Source organism: Rana temporaria, chromosome 3 (assembly GCF_905171775.1).
Source record: "Rana temporaria chromosome 3, aRanTem1.1, whole genome shotgun sequence".
In the NCBI taxonomy this organism is placed as follows: Eukaryota; Metazoa; Chordata; class Amphibia; order Anura; family Ranidae; genus Rana; species Rana temporaria.
Window position 1 is genome coordinate 265,972,319 of NC_053491.1, and position 20,170 is coordinate 265,992,488.

The window sequence follows — 20,170 nt, forward strand, 5'->3', positions numbered from 1 at the left end:
GTGACATTCTAAATGCCCCCCCTTGTTCACCTAATATCATGTATAAGGCCATAATTGTATACAAAGTCATTTGTGTAGTGGCCTCTAGGTGTTCAGTAATATACTGGAATGCATCCTTGTTTATAGTTAACAAACCTCTATTGACCATAGCAACCAGAATTTATCCAATCTACATTTACATTACTAAGTTAAATTTCATAAAAGCATCCGTTCCCACCAAATTACTATATTTCCCTTCATTAGCATTTTAATTTTATATTGGGCTCTGTCCTAAATATTTTATTTCCTAAAGAAACTTTATTACATTACACTAGTTTTCAGGACTGATCATGCAGCATGAATATTCTTGTCGCATGTCTGTTTAAACAAACATAGCAGCCTTCAGCATAAACGAACATACAGAAGTTTCATTGTTCCCCTACATGGATCCAAATATAAGAGACCAATTATTCTTCCATTAATACATTCGTCAATCTGAAGCCTAGAAAGTGACATTTTAATCCATAAATCATCATCATCTGCATCATCTATCCATATTGTATTTTTATTTTTAAACTATTTTAACTGACTTTCTTAAGCTATGCAGATTCACACCATTATCATTCTCTTTAAAATGACACCCTCAAAGTAAGGTATTCTTCAAACCAAATGGTGCAAAAAACCCACAGTTTAGTAACATATGAGAGAAAGAAAGAATGAGAGAGAAAGAAAGAAAGAAAGAGCAAAAGAAAGAAAGAGAGAGAGAGAAAAAGAAAGAAAGGAAAAGAAAGAGAAAAATAATACTTTATTAATAAGGGCTTTCTTTCAGATCTTCTAATGATTGTGTACAAATTACCTTTTATTATTAAAGAAAGATTTACCCTCATAATACGCTTCCATAGTTTACTTAACATAAACTCTGATATTTATTTATTTTTCCCTTCAAACTAGGCAAAGTTGAGGATGTTTACACTGGGAGTCGGATTTCAAGCTAGCACTCACTCCTGTAAACCACCACAGCCTGTAACCTGATCTGCTGTTAATGACCTCTTAAGGGAAAACATCTGTCCCCCCCCATGCTTGGAGCAGATTGTACAAGTTTTAGACCATATACAATCCAATCGAATTGCATCGTTTTTCTCATTTTTAACTCTTTTTCAAAAATTTTAAAACATATTTGGTTTGTACATCTGCCAAAAATCATGTACACCACATTATAACATGACATTCCTTAACTTCCAATAGCGACAAAAGATCGCTTAGAGGACAAATCTCATGAAATCCACTGACCAGTCCCTGCGCATGAACCGACCATTGTTTTCTACTGATAAAGTCACTCATAATTACTCACAATCTATATTTTATCAGAAATGTCATTTTATAATAACTCTTAAAACTTGTTTATTTTTTAATTTTATTTTTACAATTTTTATAATAATATTTTTTATAAAGTTTTTTAGATTGAACATAACTTTCATATTTTAATATTTTTCCTGGGGAACCTTATAATAAACCAAACCCAAGTTTAGAATCTGTTGTAAACATTGCTCAAACCTCTACTTATTAATTCTTACAACCAGATCTGTAGGATTTCAGTTAAATATAAAATACCATGTTGTTTACCATAGACTGAATTGTATACAATTCTTCACACAATCTCAATCAACAATTTTCCCATTAAACCTTTGTTCTAATCCCATGCATGTTTTGACATGTCATAATACATTTTCAGTTGTTGGGGTAAACATATTCATAAACATTTACAGGCAGAATTAAACTTAATTATCTCATTAGAGAACTTCTTTACACTCTGACATTATTTAACTAATTACCCCATGTAACCGGGACCCCCCTTTGAGATATTCCAACCCACAAACCCCAGTGGTCACAATCCCATGTATTTGAAAAAAAGATATATAATTTCATTCAGATTTGGGCGGCACAATCCATAATATCACTCATCTTCCAGAGAATATTTTCGAAGGAACCTCTTAATCATCACCCAGGGGATATTGGTAATTATCGGTACCTACATCAGGAATGCGAGAAAAAACTCGTACACGAATATTAGTTACCTATTTTCAAAAGCGGTCACATAATCATAGCTCATAACAATCTAATCTAGAGACTGTCTCAAACAAGATTTCAGAAAGGGATAATGTATTGAATGCTCCCCCCTTGGGGCCACTTACCCACTTAACCCTGAGGATGGCATGGCACAGCATGTGGAATAAAACCATTTAAATGTACTATGTAAAATGTTCTACTGTTCCAATGTGATACCCAGAATCTCCTCATCCCTCATTTGTGACTTGTGAACACAGCTTCTGTAGTCATGAACGCCAGGATTTACACACTCTCTCTACCGCTTTTGGGCACCCCATGAGGTCAAGGCATTGAGGTTGGGGCACACAGGACAGCATATGAGCGGATTCTACCTTCAGGTAGGTCTGCCACTCCCATCTACATCATTCTCCTCCCTTACGTGTCTGTCCAGCGAAGTGGCATTGTAGTTACCCCCCCCTGGACAGACTAAGGAGGGCATGAAGAAGAAGGCCCGTGGGCCGGAGGGCACAGAATCCAGTATGGGCAGCGGGCAGGAGGCGACACCATCTGCGTTCAGAACGAGGCAAAGCCTTCAGCAGGGAAGAGCATCCGGGCAGGCCCATGCTTCCTCCAGCGGGGCATACAGTTGGGCAGAACGTAAGGGGAAGGAAGGGGCACGGCCTCAAGCAGTCGGGCGGGGCCCATGCTTCCAGCAGGCATCGTGGGCAGAACATGAGGGAAACGAAAAGACAATAACAGGCCCTGGGTATCACATTATAAATTTCAAAACTGGCAAAAAGCCCTCTATGTATCAAGTCAAAATACAGTGCATGGCATCGTCAGTGTAAGTGTAAGTGGGCAACCCAGATGGGACAGGTCCCCACAGAACACGCATTCAATCCATCCGATTAAAAGGATAAAAAAAAAAACGGGACGAAATAATTCACCTAAATTAATTCTCTGTAGAAGATTTTAACTGTAAAATAAAGACTTAACAATTGCTTATTATGTGCATCAAATGTCTGTTCCATATTTTTTAAACCTCAGGAGAAATATCCCATTATTTCTAGTTAAATCGAATTATCTGATAAATCAGCGTACAATGTAACAGGCATATTCAGACCAATTTTAATTGTACAGAAACAGTTGCAATATCCCAAGTCAACCCTTTGTTAAAAAAAACTCTGTGTTACAAAAAAACTGTCTCCTAGGTTGTCGTCCCTGGGGGGGAAGAGGGGGGCTATCCTCCAACTTGCAAATGTGGCAGAGCTCAGGGCGGGCAGGATGCAGGGGTCTGGACCTCCCACATTCCTCACACACCCAGTTCTATCCCCCCACCAGGGAGGGGGCAGGAGTATATATTATATCAGGGAGGCATCCCAGAAATATATATATATAAAAAAAAAACAGCAAAAATAATAATAAGAAGAATTCATTCACCACTTGCCAACAAGGAATTGGGAAAAGGGATCAATGAATTTCAATGGGAAGAAGAAAAAAAAGGGTTGAAGAAAGGAGAAAGAAATAAGAAAGAAAGAGTTCGATTCCAGCACAGAGTTGAGAACCCAAACGAAAAGTGCATGCAAAGAAAGACACCATAAGTTATATGTTACAGACACAATGTACCATTAGACGCAATCAAATCACTTCTAGCACAGTCAGTACAATCAGCATGCTACATAGAGGGAGGGGAAGATAGGGGGCTGTGTAGTAGGCAGCAAAGAAAGGGTTGGACGGGAGGATCTAAGAAGAAAATGGTGGAGAGGGGAGGAGCTATGAAAAAAGAGCGGCAAAGATTTGGAGAAGACGGGAGGATCTAAGAAGAAGATTGCGGAGGGGGGGGGGGTGGTTATGAAAAAGGGAGAAGAAAGGGAGGAGCTAAGAAAAAGATGGCAGAGGGGGGAGGAGCTTTTCAGAAAAGGCGGGAAAAATCTAAAGCCAAAGAAAAGCAAAATGGAAGACGAAGAAGAAGGGGAGTCAGAAGTTATAAAGAAAAACGTCAGACTTCTGTAGATGAAAAACAAAAGTCAGTGCCAACAGCAGTCAATACATACAACAAGAAAGCCAGGTATTCTATTCAGTCAAACACAGTTATCCAGCATAATAAAAACACATACATACTGAGAAAGACAAAAGGATCATCCCAGCAAAAAAAATTAACTAGGAAAGGCACAGAAATGAAAAAGTTTCCTGTTCAGACTGCAAAGAGTTAAGACTGCTAGGCAGAAAACCCTTAATTGGTATCCAGCTGTGATGAAAAGCAAAAGGTTTCAGGTCACAAATTAGCACAGTTAGCAGAACAAGAAGCCAGACACAGAATTTAGCAGCCTTTGTCCAGATAAAGGGTTAAGTAAGCTAGCTATTGCAAGCCAGCTGTAACAAAAGGCAGAAGTGTAAGGGAAAAAGCAATTTAAGACACACAAATGTACACAAATAGCCAGCTAGCAGAAGCCACACAAAAACGACCTCCTCCAGCTCAGCCCCCACCTTTCCTAGCACAGGGAAGTTGAGTAAACAAAAATCCCCGCGTTATTCAAAGCAAGGACAAAATGTGGAAAAGCTGACTCAATATCTCACCACAGACATACTCAAATAAACCCCAGAATCCCAGTTCCCCAATTAATCTAAACAAGGAGGTTTGGAATATTTTTACACAAGCATAAAATAAAACAAACCCATATCTTCGCAGCCAACTTCCTTAGAGCTGTCCCAGGCTCAACCCAGCCAGCATGCACTCCCCGTGCACACCCCTTTATCACATCGGCTTAATCCGAGACGATGCACGACCAGTACCTTAACTTAGTAGGCCGATTTCACACACAGTCAAACAACCCACAAGCTCACCCTTCTACACACAGGCAGCAAACAACCCACAAGCTCACACCCTTCTACTCAAGCTACTCGCACCCTTCTACTCACAGGCAGCAAGACACCAAAAAAAATTAATAGCAGTGAATCAACACAAACCGGGGTTCGCTTCTGGACCAGAATTATACCGTCTGTTTCAAAGGCTCGGAATTTGTAGACAAACTAGATGGGAACAGAGGCCGTCCAGCCTGTAACACGGTGTAAGGGAGCCAAAAAAAAACTCGCACTTACCGTGTTTAGGGGTTCATGACGCCCCTTTCAATGGTAGACGGTCCCTCAATTCTCAGCCAGTTTCTTGTGCGTCCACAAAGTCTGTCCTTGAAGTCCAAAAGAAGCACGTTGAGCGTCAATTGATTTGGATTTGCCATGATTCACTGCTATAATCTGTTAAAATAAGCAGAAACAAACAGAGACACACACACACACACACACACACACACACACACACACACAGCTTCTTGTGGTCTGGAGCTGAAGTGCACAGCTGGAAGATGAGAGAAGAGAAGAACAGACAGATGCACACACAGAGAATGTAGTAAAATAATGAAAGAGGAGAGGGAGGCGGGCCTTCTCCTCTTAGATTTATTGACTTCATGATGTCACAAAATACACACCCATCAATCCCTCCCCATCACCCTTGTGAGTCTTTTATTGGCCAGTTCATAGAAGGGTGGTTTCTCCTCACAAGTCCATTTCATGTTCTTCCAAAAGTCATACAGGCTCCTTCTGGGGTCTGTAAAAGTCAGGATGTGGGGGATGGGAAGGCTTTTCCTGTTACAACTGAGGAATCCAGGAGGGAGGGGGGACACAGAGTGAGTGAGTGGATGGAGTTGCTTTTTGATTTCAACAGCTCTCTCTGTATGTCCATCCAAGTTAAAATATACTTTAAGAACATATCTGACAAAATCTGAAGAATCATTTCAAGGAAAATATACACTCCATTTCAGTGGTTCTAATCATAACACAAAAATATTCATTTTAGTTTCACGTCTATCACAGTTGCCTCTCAAGTCGTCTTGAGATCGCCTTGCCGAGTCGCCCCCCAAAGTCGTGCCAGCTGTGTGTGAACCGTCTTACAGAAAACCTTTGCCAACAAAGGATATATAACAAAGTATTGAGATGAACTTTTGATATTGAACAAATACTTATTTTCCACCATAATTTGCAAATAAATTCTTAACAAATCGGACAATGTGATTGTCTGTATTTGTTTCCACATTTTGTCTCTCATAGTTGAGGTATATACCTATGATGACAATTACAGGCCTCTCTCATTTTTTTTTTTAAGTGGGAGAACTTGCACAATTGGTGGTTGACTAAATGTTTTGCCCCACTGTATTTGTAGCTGCTGACTTTTTAAATTTATTTTTTCAGCGGAACTCTGCTGCTTTCACACTGGAGCGAGCAGGCGTTGACGGTAAAACACCGCTAGTTTTAGCAGTGCTTTACCATCATTTTTCGGCTGCTAGTGGGGCGCATATAACCCAACTAGCGGCAGATGAAGAGGTTAAATGCGCCGTGTAGCACCGCTGCAGAAGTGCTTTGCAGGCGCTTCGGCAGCAGTGCCCATTCATTTCAATGGGCAGGAGTGGAAGAGAAGCGGCATACACCGCTCCAAAAATGCTGCTTGCAGGACTTTTTTTTTTATGTCCTGCCAGCGCACCGCCTCAGTGTAAAGGCACTCGGGCGTTCACACTGAGACTGCAGGGGAGCCGTTTTGCAGGCACTTTACAGGTGCTATTTTTTTAGCCCAAAAGCGCCTGAAAAACACCCCAGTGTGAAAGGGGTCCAACTGTTAGATTTTATGAGATGAGCTTCCCAGAATCCTTCAGTACCCCTGCTGTTTTGTCACCTATCGACTCCTCCTTTTCAGCTTTTTGCGGTTTTAAAAAACTGAATAGAACACAGTTAAAAGTTTAAGTGGGGGTAAACTTTTTTTTTTTTTTTATATATTCTATTCTATTCTATTTATTTTTGTTTTTACATTTTGGACTGTGCCTTTTAGACCTTAAATTCTCAGACGGAGCTTTCCGGCATCAACCTGCTATGCACGCTATTTCATGTTCGAGGCCTCTCAATCAGGACACTTGTCTTATATATCGCCTGGCGCAGGAGGCGGGGTTTCAGATTCCATAGTTTTAAAGGGAAGAGCTTTCCGTGCACGCATCAAGTTTTCACTGTAAGCCACATACTCCAATAATGCCTCTGTTTTGCTCATCATTCCTCAGGCACTTTGTAATAAAAAAAAATTCATGACTTACCACTTTACTTTGTTTCCTGTTTGCATACATTTTGCCCTACAGCTGCTGTAGTTTAAGGCTCCATGTACACGGGACGTTTTTTACAACTGCTCCTAAATGATTAAACTTTACAGATAGTAACCCATGTTTAAAACGTCCATTTTGCCGTGTTTACATGCCACGTTTAGCGGTGTTTTGCTGCGTTTTAGTTTAGACGCGTTTAAAACATTATATATATATATTTTTTAAATGGGCAAAAACGAAAAACGCCTGAACAAAAGGCGTTTGGCGTCTGAAGCGTGGAAATTAGGGTTGTTCCGATACCACTTTTTTGAGATCGAGTACTTCTTTTTTTTTTTTTTTTTTTTTTTTTTTTAAAGTACTCGCCGATACCGAATACCGATACTTTTTTTTTTTTTTCATGCGATAGTGGCGGTATTTTTTTTTTTTTAGAGAGGGGGGATGGGTAGTGGATTGTCAGTGTGTTGTAAATAAAAAAACTAAAGAAACATTTTATTTTTTAAATTATTTATTGCAATTTATTTTTTATTTTTTTAATCAGCCCTGTTGGGGAGTCTTTGGTGAGATATCAGGGGTCTTAACAGACCTCTGACATCTCCCCTTTAAGACAGAGAAAGGGACTAAGGACACACATTCCCCAGTCCCTTTCTCTGCAGCCTCAGCTGAAATGAATGGAGAGAAGCTCCTCTCCATTCATAAACTAAAGCATCGTAAACACAGGTTACGATGCTCAGTTATGTGAATGGACAGAGTCAGTGATGACTGACTCTGTTCATTCCGAAAAGTTAGGAGCCCGGTTAAGCGGCTCCTACCTCCACTCTCCATCCTGACAAATTGAGGGGGGACAAGACGGCATGGAGGGGGGACAAGACGGCACGGAGAAGGACAAGACGGCACAGGGGGAGAAGACGATGGGAACAGGCAGTACAGAAGGGGGGGAGCTGATGATGGGGGTAGAAGACGGCACGGAGAAGACTTGTAACTCCCCCCACCACCCCATACCTGACTGCCCAGGTATCGAGTGAAGCATCGAAGCATTTCCCCCTGAGTACAAGTACTCGGGAAATGCTCGATATCGGTACTGATACTAGTATCGGGACATCCCTAGCGGAAATCTTCTGTGTTTCATCTACGGTATTTCTTTTTTTGGGGGGGTTTCGGTTTCGAAGGAAACTGCCTAAAAAACGGCAATAAACGAGACTGTGTACATGGTCACATAGGATAACACTGAATGAGTCCAGGGGCAGTTGAAAAAAGCATCCAAGTGCCTCTGAACGTACGTTTAGCAGCGTCCCGTGTACATGGGGCCTTAACTTTACCCCTTGTATCAGTACCTTGTTTAATGCCTGGAGCTATGTTGGAATCCTGATATATTGTTAAAGTTTTTTTCCTATGGGGGAAAAGCTAAGAAAAAAAAAGGAACATTTAGGCATTTTTTTTCACAAGCCCCTGAACTCTCCCCAATGATATCATCAAATGTGTACATACATTGTCATTATTTATAGAAGCTTAGAGGAAGTTGAGTTTATTGAAGTTGTGTGTTTTTTTTTTTTTTTTTTAAAGCAGATAAATTGCTTTCAGGACTGTAGTTTATTGGCATTTCAAACGACAAATGCTTTTAAACATTACGCAGCATTAAGCCGTGCTTTCAGCCTGTTGATTTGAATCAAGGTCACATCCAAGTCAGATAACCATGTTCTTAAAGAGTAACCCCTCCACCAATTTTTTTGTAAAGAAAAACTGCGTGCCCCCCCCAAAGATCCATACCAGACCCCTTAAGTCTGGTATGGATCTTGAAAGGGGACCCCACGCCAAAATGGGAAAAAAAAGCAAAAAATGTGTGTGCCCCCCCCCCCCCCATTCATACTAGACCCTTATCCGAGCATGCATCCTGGCAGGTCAGGAAAAAGGGGGGACCAGCGAGTGCCCACCCCCGGATCATACCAGGCCACATGAACTTAACATGGGGGTGTGGGTGCTTTGGGGCGGGGTGGGTTTTGCGCCCTCCACCCCAAAGCACCATAGGGGCAAGAACCTCTTCCCGATAACCCTGGGATGTGGTTGTCAGGTTCTGCAGGGAGCTTATCAGAATCTGGAAGCCCCCTTTAATAAAGGGGCCTCCAGATTCTCTCTCCCCCCCCCATGTGAATGAGTATAGGGTAGTGTAAATAAAAACCAGAGACTGTTTTGACAAGTCCTTTACTAAAACTCTTCCTCTGGTTTTCTTCCTCCGGTCTTCGGTCTTCTCCGTCGTTGCTGCCTTCTCCCCCACCGACCCGGTCCTCCTCAGACGCTGTCTCCCGTCTTTGTGCTCTGCTCTCTGCTGGTTCTTGTATAACAATGGGGCGTGGCCGCCCAGTGACGTCACCATGAGACCCCCGTCACGACACGTGGCTGCCTTTTTTTTTGGGGTGAATGGGTAGACTCATTCACATAGGGGGAGGGGACCGGGATCTGCTCTCTGCTGGTTCTTGTATAACAAGGTATTGCGTCTTCAAACTTTGGGATAAATACTGGAATTAATTAATTAATACATTTTATTTTTACACTAGTAATGCCAGGGACCAGTGGCTTATAGCAGAACAGCGATATTGCAGCAAACAATGTGACACTTGACACTTTGGAAACCAGTGACACTAATACAGTGATCAGTGCAAAAAAATATGCACTGTCACTGTACTAGTGACACTGGCTGGGAAGGGGTTAAACATCTAGGGTGATCAAAGGGTAAACTGTGTGCCAAACTAGTGTTTGTGTGTACTATGTGCTCTGTTTTTACTAAGGGATGTGGTGGATTTTCTTCCCTGCTTTGCATTTACTTTACATATTGCTTATTTTTTTGCAGAAATTAGTAGCCAATTGTTTGTGCCGTTTATAACGACCTGATTAGCATAAGTGGTGTTTACCTAGTGTTGTGTCCTTTTGATGATAGAAATATTAAATAAAAGCTTTGTGCACTTTCACCTACATTTAACTTTTCCATTTAATCGGCTTTCCTGAGGCTAAAGTGCACTGAAATCGTGATATATTTACAAGCACAGCTTGTGCCAGTTGATTAATTTGCTGTTTTTTTTTACAGCACTTTGCCCTATGATGTCTGCCTAATGTAAAGCAAATAGAAGACTGATAAAAAGCTATAGAGTAATAGAAGAATTCTTCTTTAGTTGGACATGTGAAAATGTATTGTTATAATAAATCCATGCAGTTCTGTTTTCTGAAGTTTTACACCCACCCACATACACAAATGAATAGGATTGAAAAAAAGGAAGTGTGAATGTTAGACACATGACTGAAGCTTACCATTGTATTTTAGAGATTGTCAGATGATTTAGGGTCAAACAAATACTTGTATGTGTAAGGCCCCTTTGACACGGGTCCGCATGTCAGTTTATTCGGTGGACCTAAACGGCTGCTCCATGCTTCTCTATGGAGCGCTGGATATCAGTGGTTACATGTCCGCTGACATCTGATCCGCTAAAATCAGACAGATGGTGATGCGTAGCCATCCATCCATGGTGGATCGGTTTGGGTGAGATCTGATGTTTCGTCCGATCTCTCCATAGAAAAGCAGCGGCGCTCCACAAGCCCCTCCCCGCTCAGTGAGAAGAGAGGGACCTGCCATCCGCCAGCTCAGCGGCGATCAACGGAGAGATCTCCCGCTGTGCTGGCAGACCCGCCCCATGTGGAAGGGGCCTTAAGGGCATTCACAGTTTTGGCCCGAAATGTATTCTACTGCAGGGAAGTTAAAGTGTCAGAAGTGGAGGAAGGGAAAAATCAGTTATTTTTTAAACACTGTCAACATCCGGTCTGCCCCCCCACCCCTCTGTGTAAGCCTATGACAAAATAATAAATCGCCTGCCAATGCAAAAGAATACACTTCACACCTTTTGATCCTTCCAGTAGTGATATCAATCGCAGCCATGATGTCCTGATGTTTTCTGATTCCATGTCCAATGTGCCCACTTCTAGGATAACATAGATGGTCCATGAGGATGTATACCCTAGAATCGGAGCAGAGCAGCTCCAGATGAGGGCTACACTCTTGTCGCTCCCCTGCATACATTAATGAACTAGGGACATTTTCAGAGAACCTGAATATACTACATCGTAATTTTGCGAAGCTGTTATGAATGAGTGTGCCATTTTTCCCAGCTGTTAAGGAAGACAAAAGGGTTTACCACCATTGCATATGTGTACACCAATGTTATGATGCATCCTTGAGCATATAAGACTTCTCATACTGAGTTCTATTAGGAACCCCTATTAACATGTCCAGTAATGCAATATATCGTAGCTTACAATTCGCTGTAATTTTTGGATTCTGTCTCTTTATTTTGGGGGGCTTGTTTTCCTTCATTTTTACCTGGTCAGCCTTCCAGTAATGCCCTGTGCCAAGAGGGCAACCCTGCACCTCCATAAGTATGAGGTGCAGGGTTGCCCTCTTGGCACAGGGCATTACTGGAAGGCTGACCAGGTAAAAATGAAGGAAAACAAGCCCCCCAAAATAAAGAGACGGAATCCAAAAATGACAGCGAAGTGTTGTAATCTGAGGGCAGGAAGTGTTGGCACTATAGAATACCCATTTACATAACAAAAGAGGGGAGAGAGTGTTCTGTAGTACACAGAGAGAACTGGGAATAATGCTAATTGATGACTTCGTGTACGCTCAGCCATTGTCATCGGCCCACTAAATGTAATGGGTTTTCTTTTGGACTTGCCAGACAGCTATTCCGGAATCATGACCCTTTTCAATGGTATATTTAAAGTGGAACTTTGCAATCTGTGTTCAGTTGGGAAGATCTCTCGCCACATCCTGTCCCAAAGCCAAACCAGGAACTGAGAAGAAATTGCTCCAAATAATAAACAATCTCCCCTCTATTCCTGTTTTGGTGACGACCCACTGTAACCTGAAATACATGGCTTTGTGGCAGTCATAAATGTCAATTATTGCCTTTCAAAGTTGTACTACCATTCACTGTTACCCAAACCGTCCGATATTTTTGTCCCAGTGGCCAGAGACTCTTCACCCCCCTTCTCAATCACAAATATTAGTCCTCCAAAAACATGTCATGGCTGCAGGTGGCATTTTCTGTTTTTAGCCAGCCATCCACATCACTGTTGCCACAATGGGACTTGCACTAAATGCAATAATAAGCCCACATATACAGGTAGACAGGAATTTTAGCTTTGAATAAAGAAGCAGATTATAATGTCTATTCCTTCAGTATACCCTAAAAGTCAGGTTCCACTATTCCAAGCTGTTTTTAAATGCACACACTTTAAACATTTATCAGTCATAATCTCAAAATTAATGTATTAAAGTAGTATTTATTTAAAGCGGGGGTTCCGCGGGAAATCTTTTTTTTTTTTTTTTTTTTAACCTGTGCATCTACTGCTATTAACAGTGTACTCGCATTTCTGAATTTTCTAGGCATCCACATGCGAATTCGGCCGTAAATAAGTATTTATAAAAAAATGTACTGTGAGGTTCCATCTTGCTTGTGGGCACTGTGAAGCCCACAAGCAAATACTTCCTGGATTCTGTGAATGCTCTATCCCACGCATAGGCAGTGTTGACGGCGAGCGGCGCCGTCAACACTACACGTTTGCCATCACAACGGCCGGCGAGCAAAATCTTGCGATATCTCGGCATTCTGTGTTAGGAATCGTCTCCTGGGAAGCGTGACACTGTGCTCCCAGGAGACATTGCAATCCTGTCCTAGCGAACACTGGGGCGCCGAGAAACAAAGAGCCACGCCCACTCCCGCGGGAGGGACACTAGGAAGTGCCTGCTATTATCTACTGAATACAGGTATTGGAACCATTTTAAAAATGATGGATACCGGAATGTGTATGTAAATACGGAGCTGGTGTGAATAAGCTGAAGTTGTTATTGAGGGTGAACCTCCGCTTTAAGAGTAGTAAAGGGACCAAAGTCATGAGAGAAAAATGGGAGCTGCTGACTTCATTCTGAAAGTTCTTTTTGCCTGGCTGTCTCTTGCTTTAATAATTAGTTGTTGCCCTGAAATATTATATGCAGGACGCAAAGTCAGAGTGGATTTAGGAATCTTAATCTGCATGCTTGATATGGGGAAGTGGCTCAGAAAGTATTGATGCCATTAGATCATCAGAGCCAGACAAAACTAACATTTGTAAGAAGGTGTTAGCGTCCATATTTATTACAGCACACGTTTCCTTTAATCGGAAAGGACATATACTCATTTTTACTCTTTGCTTTCTTGCAGTGGGACTTGATCTGTGAAAATGACTGGAAAGGACCATTAACTACCTCACTTTTCTTTTTGGGAGTTCTCATTGGTTCATTTGTGTCAGGACAGATGTCAGACAGGTAAATTCACTGCAATACTCTTCCCTAAACTGGTTCTTGATCAATTGCATTAGATTATACAGTATCTCATTCTTACCAAGAAGACTCTGAAACCATGAAGCAAGGATCCGGACACCTAGTTAAAGACTCGTGTTTCTCTTCTTTTTTTATTTCAATTTTCAAGCCCAACTTTGGACAAATTTTGGTGCCACTTCTCACCTTCCCACCCATGAACTATTTCATTAAAGCGGAGTTCCAGCCTGGGTGAAAAAATAAATTAAAAGTCAGCAGCTACAAATACTGTAGCTACTGACTTTTAATATAAGGACACTTGCCTGCCCAGGAAACTTGCAATGTCGGCACACAAAGTCAACTCATCCATTGGCTCCGGGTGCAGGCGCCGGCATCCCTACTAGGGGAAGCGTTGCAGCTTCACAGTTTCCTACTGAGCGAGTTACGCATCGCTTTGTGAATAGTCCCATCGTCTTTTTATGGACACACAGGTCCCAGAAGGCAGCAGGGGGAAGGAGGAGGGCACAGTAAATTTGCGGAAGTGACGTAGCCTTGCCGCGATGACATGGGGCGGAAGTCCTAAAGAAAATGCCAAAAAGGTATACAGTAAAGAAGAAAAAAAAATATCCAAAATCAAAGGGGGTGGAGTGTGCTTTTGTTTCAATTTCTGCCTGGAACTCCACTTTACCAATTTGTTAAAACCCTTTCTTACTGACTTTAACCTTCAGTCACTGGAACCCCTGATGGGTCTGGGCCCACCACTGAAGAATATTGTCTTTGACCCAAACCTCCACACACACTCTTCCCATGTCATGACATTAGGACTTTGTAAGGATTTTTCTGATGGACCCAATTAGAAGGGTCTACATCACCAGGCAGTGACATAGGCACCCAAAGATAGGACCCTCCTACTCTGCAGTCCAGAAGATGGCAGACTTGGGACCCAGGGCCCCATGTGACCTGAGATTCATTTAAATATTTTGGCATTTTAGTGTGTGTGTGTTTTTTTTTTTTTTTTTTTTTTTTTATATGAGGTTGCTAGAGAAGGCGGGGGTATTGTTTAGTGGTGGGGGGTAATCCATAGCTAGGATTCAAGAATTATGAATATGCATAGTAATCCATCCGTCAAAGTTTACAACAGAAGCATTAATATTTTTGTTTTCTCAGCAGCTCAGCTTCCCCTCCCCCCCCCCCCCCCTTTCCAGCAGTTACTTGGTAGAATTTTATCCTAATTCCTAATGGAAAAACAGAGCGGGAACCCTGGAAGGAGGAAGCTAATCTTCTGAGAGAACTGTTTTGAATGGCTTCATTGATTTTTCTGTAAATTTTCATTATGTAAGTATTTGAATGTCCATAGCCTGACCATAGTTGCACGTTAAAGGGATTCTAAAGGTAAACTTTTTTTTTTATAACAAATATCTTATACTTCCCTGTTTTGTGCAATGAGAGAGAGAGAGAGCACATTGCTAGATCGAGATCGGGGGCTATGGGGGACCTGCATGCAAAAGTTTTTTTACCTTAAATGGTCACTAAAGGAATTTTTTTTTTTTAAATAACAAACATGTTATACTTGCCTCCACTGCGCAGTTCCTTTTGCACAGGGTGCCCCCTATCCACGTCTTCTGGGTCCCTCGGCGGCTGTCTCTGGTCCTCCCCGCAATTAGTAACCACAGTCATGCGAGAGCTCGCATGGTGGTCACTAATTGCGGACGCGTTCCCGTGATACAGAGAGCAGCCATAGCCGCTCACTGTATCACTCGGCCCCGTCCCTCGGCGCGCCGCATCACTGGATGTGATTGACCGCAGCGCCAGCCAATGGCTGCGCTGCTCTCAATCCATCCGCTCTAGCCAATCAGTGGCCAGGCTGAGCGGTGAAGAGCATATCGGGACCACGCGGGACTTTCGAGGGGGTCAGGTAATTGTAACGGGGGCTCGGGGGGGGGGGGGGCGTCAGCAGCAGATGTATTTTCACCTTAATGCATAGATTGAATTAAAGTGAAAAAACATTTTCCTTTACAACTCCTTTAATGCATGGAATATATTAAAGAAGGGCTCCAGGCTCCTTCAGAAAAAAATTCTGTAGCTGCTTACTTTTAATATTAGGGTGCTTACGAGTCGATTTTTCAATTGGCTATTGGCTGCTCGTGCCTACATCTTGACTAACAAAAAGTTAGTGAACAAAAGTCCTGGATGGCTTAACTCCAATGTAAAAATGCAAATAAAAGCAAAGGAGAAGGCCTTCAAAAAAGGCTGAGGAATCATCATCAGCATTCAGACTTTACAAAGAATGCAATGAGATATGTAAGAATACAAAAGACACATAGCAGAGGAGAGCAAAAAAAAAATACCAAGGAATTCTTTAAGTCTATAAACAGTAAAAAAGGGAGGACAGCCCATAAAGAATGAGGAAGGACATCTGGTTACAAAGGATGGGGAGATGTCAAGGGTATTGAATTTATTCTTCTGCTAAGTCTTTATGAGGGAATCGGAGGGGGGGAAGGGGGACTTCTTTAGTCAAAACTGCTGTGTTTGTCCTTATGACACATCACAGGAAGCACCCTCATGGCTAACAGAGGATAGAATTAGAAATAGACTTGGGAAACTTAACATTAACAAATCACCGGGACCAGATGGCTTGCACCCAAGGTTACTTGGGGAACTCTGTCAAGTAATTGCCAGACCATTGTATTTCAATTTTTACTGACAGTCTACTGACTGGAATGGTACTGGCTGATTGGAGAAAAGCCAATGTAGTGCCAATATTAAAAAAAGGGCCAAAATACATCCCTAATGCCGCGTATACACAACTGTTTTTCTGGGTTGTAAAAAATTAATTTTTTTTTAATGTGTGGGCTCCAGAGCATTTTTCACGATGTAAAAAATGGGCATTAAAAATTTCGAACATGCTCTATTTTTTCACTACGTTTTTAACGTTGTAAAAAAAATAGTCGTGTGTGGGCTTTAACGACGTGAAAAAAATGTGCATGCTCAGAAGCAAGTTATGAGATGGGAGCGCTCGTTCTGGTAAAACTAGCGTTTGTAATGGAGTAAGCACATTCATCACGCTGTAACAGACTGAAAAGCGCGAATCGTCTTTTACTAACACGAAATCGGCAAAAGCAGCCCCAAGGGTGGTGCCATCCGAATGAAACTTCCCCTTTATAGTGACGTCGTACGTGTTGTACGTCACCGCGCTTTGCTAGAGCATTTTTTTTTCACGATCGTGTGTAGGCAAGGCCGTTTTAATGATCGGGTTAAAAAAAAACTGTTTTTATAGACCATTAAAAACTTCATTTTTTACAACCCCGAAAAACGGTCGTGTGTACGCATAAGAATTACAGACCACTTAGCCTAACATCAATAGTATGCAAGCTCTTGAAGGGGATGATAAGGGACTATATAATAGATTTTAGTAAGGAAAATGGTATCATTAGCAGTAATCAGCATGGATTCATGAAGAATCGTTCTTGCCATTATTCCGAATCGCCGTTTTCGGCGATCTGAATACTTTAAAGTGCAAAGGAGAGATTGGAGGTCTTTTAGACCCCTGATCCCTCCATAAAGAGTACCTGTCACCACCTATTGCTGTCACAAGGGATGTTTACATTCCTTGTGACGGCAATAAAAGTGATCAAAAAAACAAATTTTTAATAATATTAAAATAAATAAGAAAAAAATATGTAAATCGCCCCAGTCCCTGCGAGCTCGAGCAGCAAAGAAAACGCATATGGAAGTTACGCCCGCATATGTAAATCGTGTTCAAATCACACATGTGAGGTATCCCCACGGTCATCAGAGCGAGAGCAATAATTCTAACCCTAGACCTTCTCTGTAACTCTAACCTGGTAACCATAAAAAAAAAACAATTAAAGCGTTGCTGTGACGGGAGGGCCCGTGGAACCCAGAATCCCTTGGAAAGGTTAGGAAACCTGTTTGATTCTGAACTCAACATGTTGGTTGAGAGAGCATATCCCATTGGCCTCTGTACAGTGTAGGAGACGGGCTGACTCCTGCTGGAGCTCCTGCTATTGTGTGAAGGTGTCCTGTGCTATACTTATGATAATTTATAATCTACTGTGTGAAGCTCGGTGACAAGTCTGACCTGTAGTGAAATCCTGATTAATCATAACGATGCTCAGGAGGGCACGCAGTCACATCAGCTGCTCTAAGGGATTAGTTAATTTATGTTTCTGGTTACAGGTGTGTTGTTAGAGTAATATGAGCAGGAGGTAGGAACCTCCTCCTTATTGTATATAAGACTTGTATTTTGGTTCTAATAAACGGTCCATGTTCAGCAATCAAACAAGTATCGTCTTGTTTTGTGCTTGTTAGCAGTTGGAATATTTGATATCTATATTAAGACTGGGAGGAAGCGGTATATGACGAAAGCACTCAAGTTGAGTGTTGGACGTTTCGTTACAGTCGCCTATGAAGATTTTTAGGTACCGTAGTTTGTCGCCATTCCACGAGTGCATGCAATTATAAAGCGTGACATGTTTGGTATCCATTTACTCGGCGTAACATCATCTTTCACATTATACAAAAAAATTGGGCTAACTTTACAGTTTTTTCGTTTTTTATTCATGAAAGTGTCCTTTTTGCCAAAAAGTTGTGTTTAAAACTATCACCATTTTATTCTCTAGATTCTCTGCAAAAAATATATATATACACATGTGTGTGTGTGTGTGTGTGTGTGTGTGTGTGTGTGTTTTGGGGGTTATAAGTAATTTTCTAGCAAAAAATACGGATTTTAACTTGTAAACACCAAGAGCTAGATTCACGTAGCTCTTATGTCGGCGTATCTATAGATACGCCGCGTAAGTAGAAAGTAAGTAGAAAGATGCGCCGTCGTATCTATGCGTGCCATTCTGGTAGCTAGATACGCCTGAATTCTAGCTTCCTCCGACGTAAGTGTTAGTACGCCGTCGTATCTAGGGTGCATATTTACGCTGGCCGCTAGGGGCGCTTCCGTAGATTTATGCATAGAATATGTTAATGACCTAGATACGCCGATTCACGAACGTACTTGCGCCCGCTACGGCGTTTACGTAACGCTTACGTCCGGCGTAACGTTACCCCTGCTATATGAGGCTCAGCCAATGTTAAAGTATGGACGTCGGAACAGCCGTCAAATTTTACGTCGTTTACGTAAGTGGTACGTGAATGGGGCTGTGCGTAGGTTACGTTCACGTTGAAAGCATTGAGCCGACGTATCTTAGGGAGTATATGCGACGTGACTCTGAGCATGCGCGCGGATAGTTAGTGAAAAAATGTACATGGGGTCACGGCTACTTTGAATACAACATGCCCAATACCTTCCACATTTGAATTAGGCGGGCTTACGCCTGCCTATTTACCCTACGCTGGCGCAACGTACGGCGCCAGATCTTTGTGAATAATGGTCTGGGCCCCTTATTGCGATGCGCTACGCCGGCCAAACTATACGCTGAGCTACGTGAATCTAGCTCTAAATGTCAAAAATAGACGTAGGCATGAGCCTAGAATATTGCACCTTTTCACAATATTCAAATTTTCTGAGATTGTGGATTTGGGGTTTTTATGAGCTGTAAGCCAAAATCATCACAATTATGACAAATTATGTCTTGAACTATCTCATATATTAGTTTCACCTTTTAAGTTGCATTAGTGAAATAAATGAACTTTTGCACGATTTTCGAATTTTTTCGAGTTTCACCTGTCTAGTAGTATGTCTCGCTCCTCCACACTTCACAGTTCTGTGGAAAATGAGATGATTAATATTTGCATGCCACTAAGACTTGTTCAATGGACCATAATGATGATGAAATATGCTGCTCATTAATGTTTGCTCATTTATTTTTAAAGGTTTGGAAGGAAAAGGGTCTTGTTTGTTACCATGGCTGTTCAGACTGGATTCAGCATAGTACAAGTCTTCTCCATCAATTGGGAGATGTTTGCAGTCTTATTCCTCATTGTTGGCATGGGACAGATTTCCAATTATGTGGCAGCTTTCATACTTGGTAAGGATGCAGTATGTGTAAGTACAGTGCCTAATGTAGATTTTAATATTTTTTTTTTCAATCTATTACAGGTATTTACATGTTATTAATAATTTACACAGCACCTGCCTTCAAGGACCTTACAATCTAAGGTTCCTTTCTCACATGCATACATACAAGTATTTGGGTCAGTTTAGACAGGATCCAATTAACCATACAGCATGTCTTTAAATTGTGGGAAGAAACGGGAGTACCAGGAGGAAAGAACAGGGAGTACATGCAGAAACTCCATGCAGGTATGGTCCTGCTTAAGATTTAACTTGAGGCCATCTCTCTGCTCTCTCCTGCAATTATCATGTTCTTTGTCAGCACATGTACACACAGCAAAACTGACTGGCTCCTTTGCCAATCAGAGTGATTCTGTAAAGTGGATTACAAGAGGCTGAAATAAAATCAGATTCTGATATTTATTTTTGTCGCACATAAAAATAAATGTATGACTTTATAATATATGGTGTGTGTGTGTGTATATATAACTGTATTTATTAATGTTTTTTTAAGGGCACTTTCACACTGGGGCAGGGGGGTTTCAGCGTTAAAGCGCCACTATATTTAATGGCGCTTTACGGACGCTAGCAGGGTGCTGCCCATTGATTTCAATGGCAGGGGCATTTTCGGAGTGGTGCAAAGATGCTGCT

General features: G+C 41.7%; 1 protein-coding gene across 1 annotated transcript in view; it reads left to right on the forward strand.

Moving 5' to 3' along the window:
- LOC120932331 (solute carrier family 22 member 5-like) overlaps nt 1–20,170 on the forward strand; it is a 100,353-nt gene that overhangs the window by 34,378 nt on the left and 45,805 nt on the right. Inside the window, exons 2-3 of the mRNA XM_040344645.1 lie at nt 13,400–13,503; nt 19,339–19,493. Coding sequence (XP_040200579.1) covers nt 13,400–13,503; nt 19,339–19,493 — 259 coding nt within the window. The remainder of the gene's footprint in view (nt 1–13,399; nt 13,504–19,338; nt 19,494–20,170) is intronic.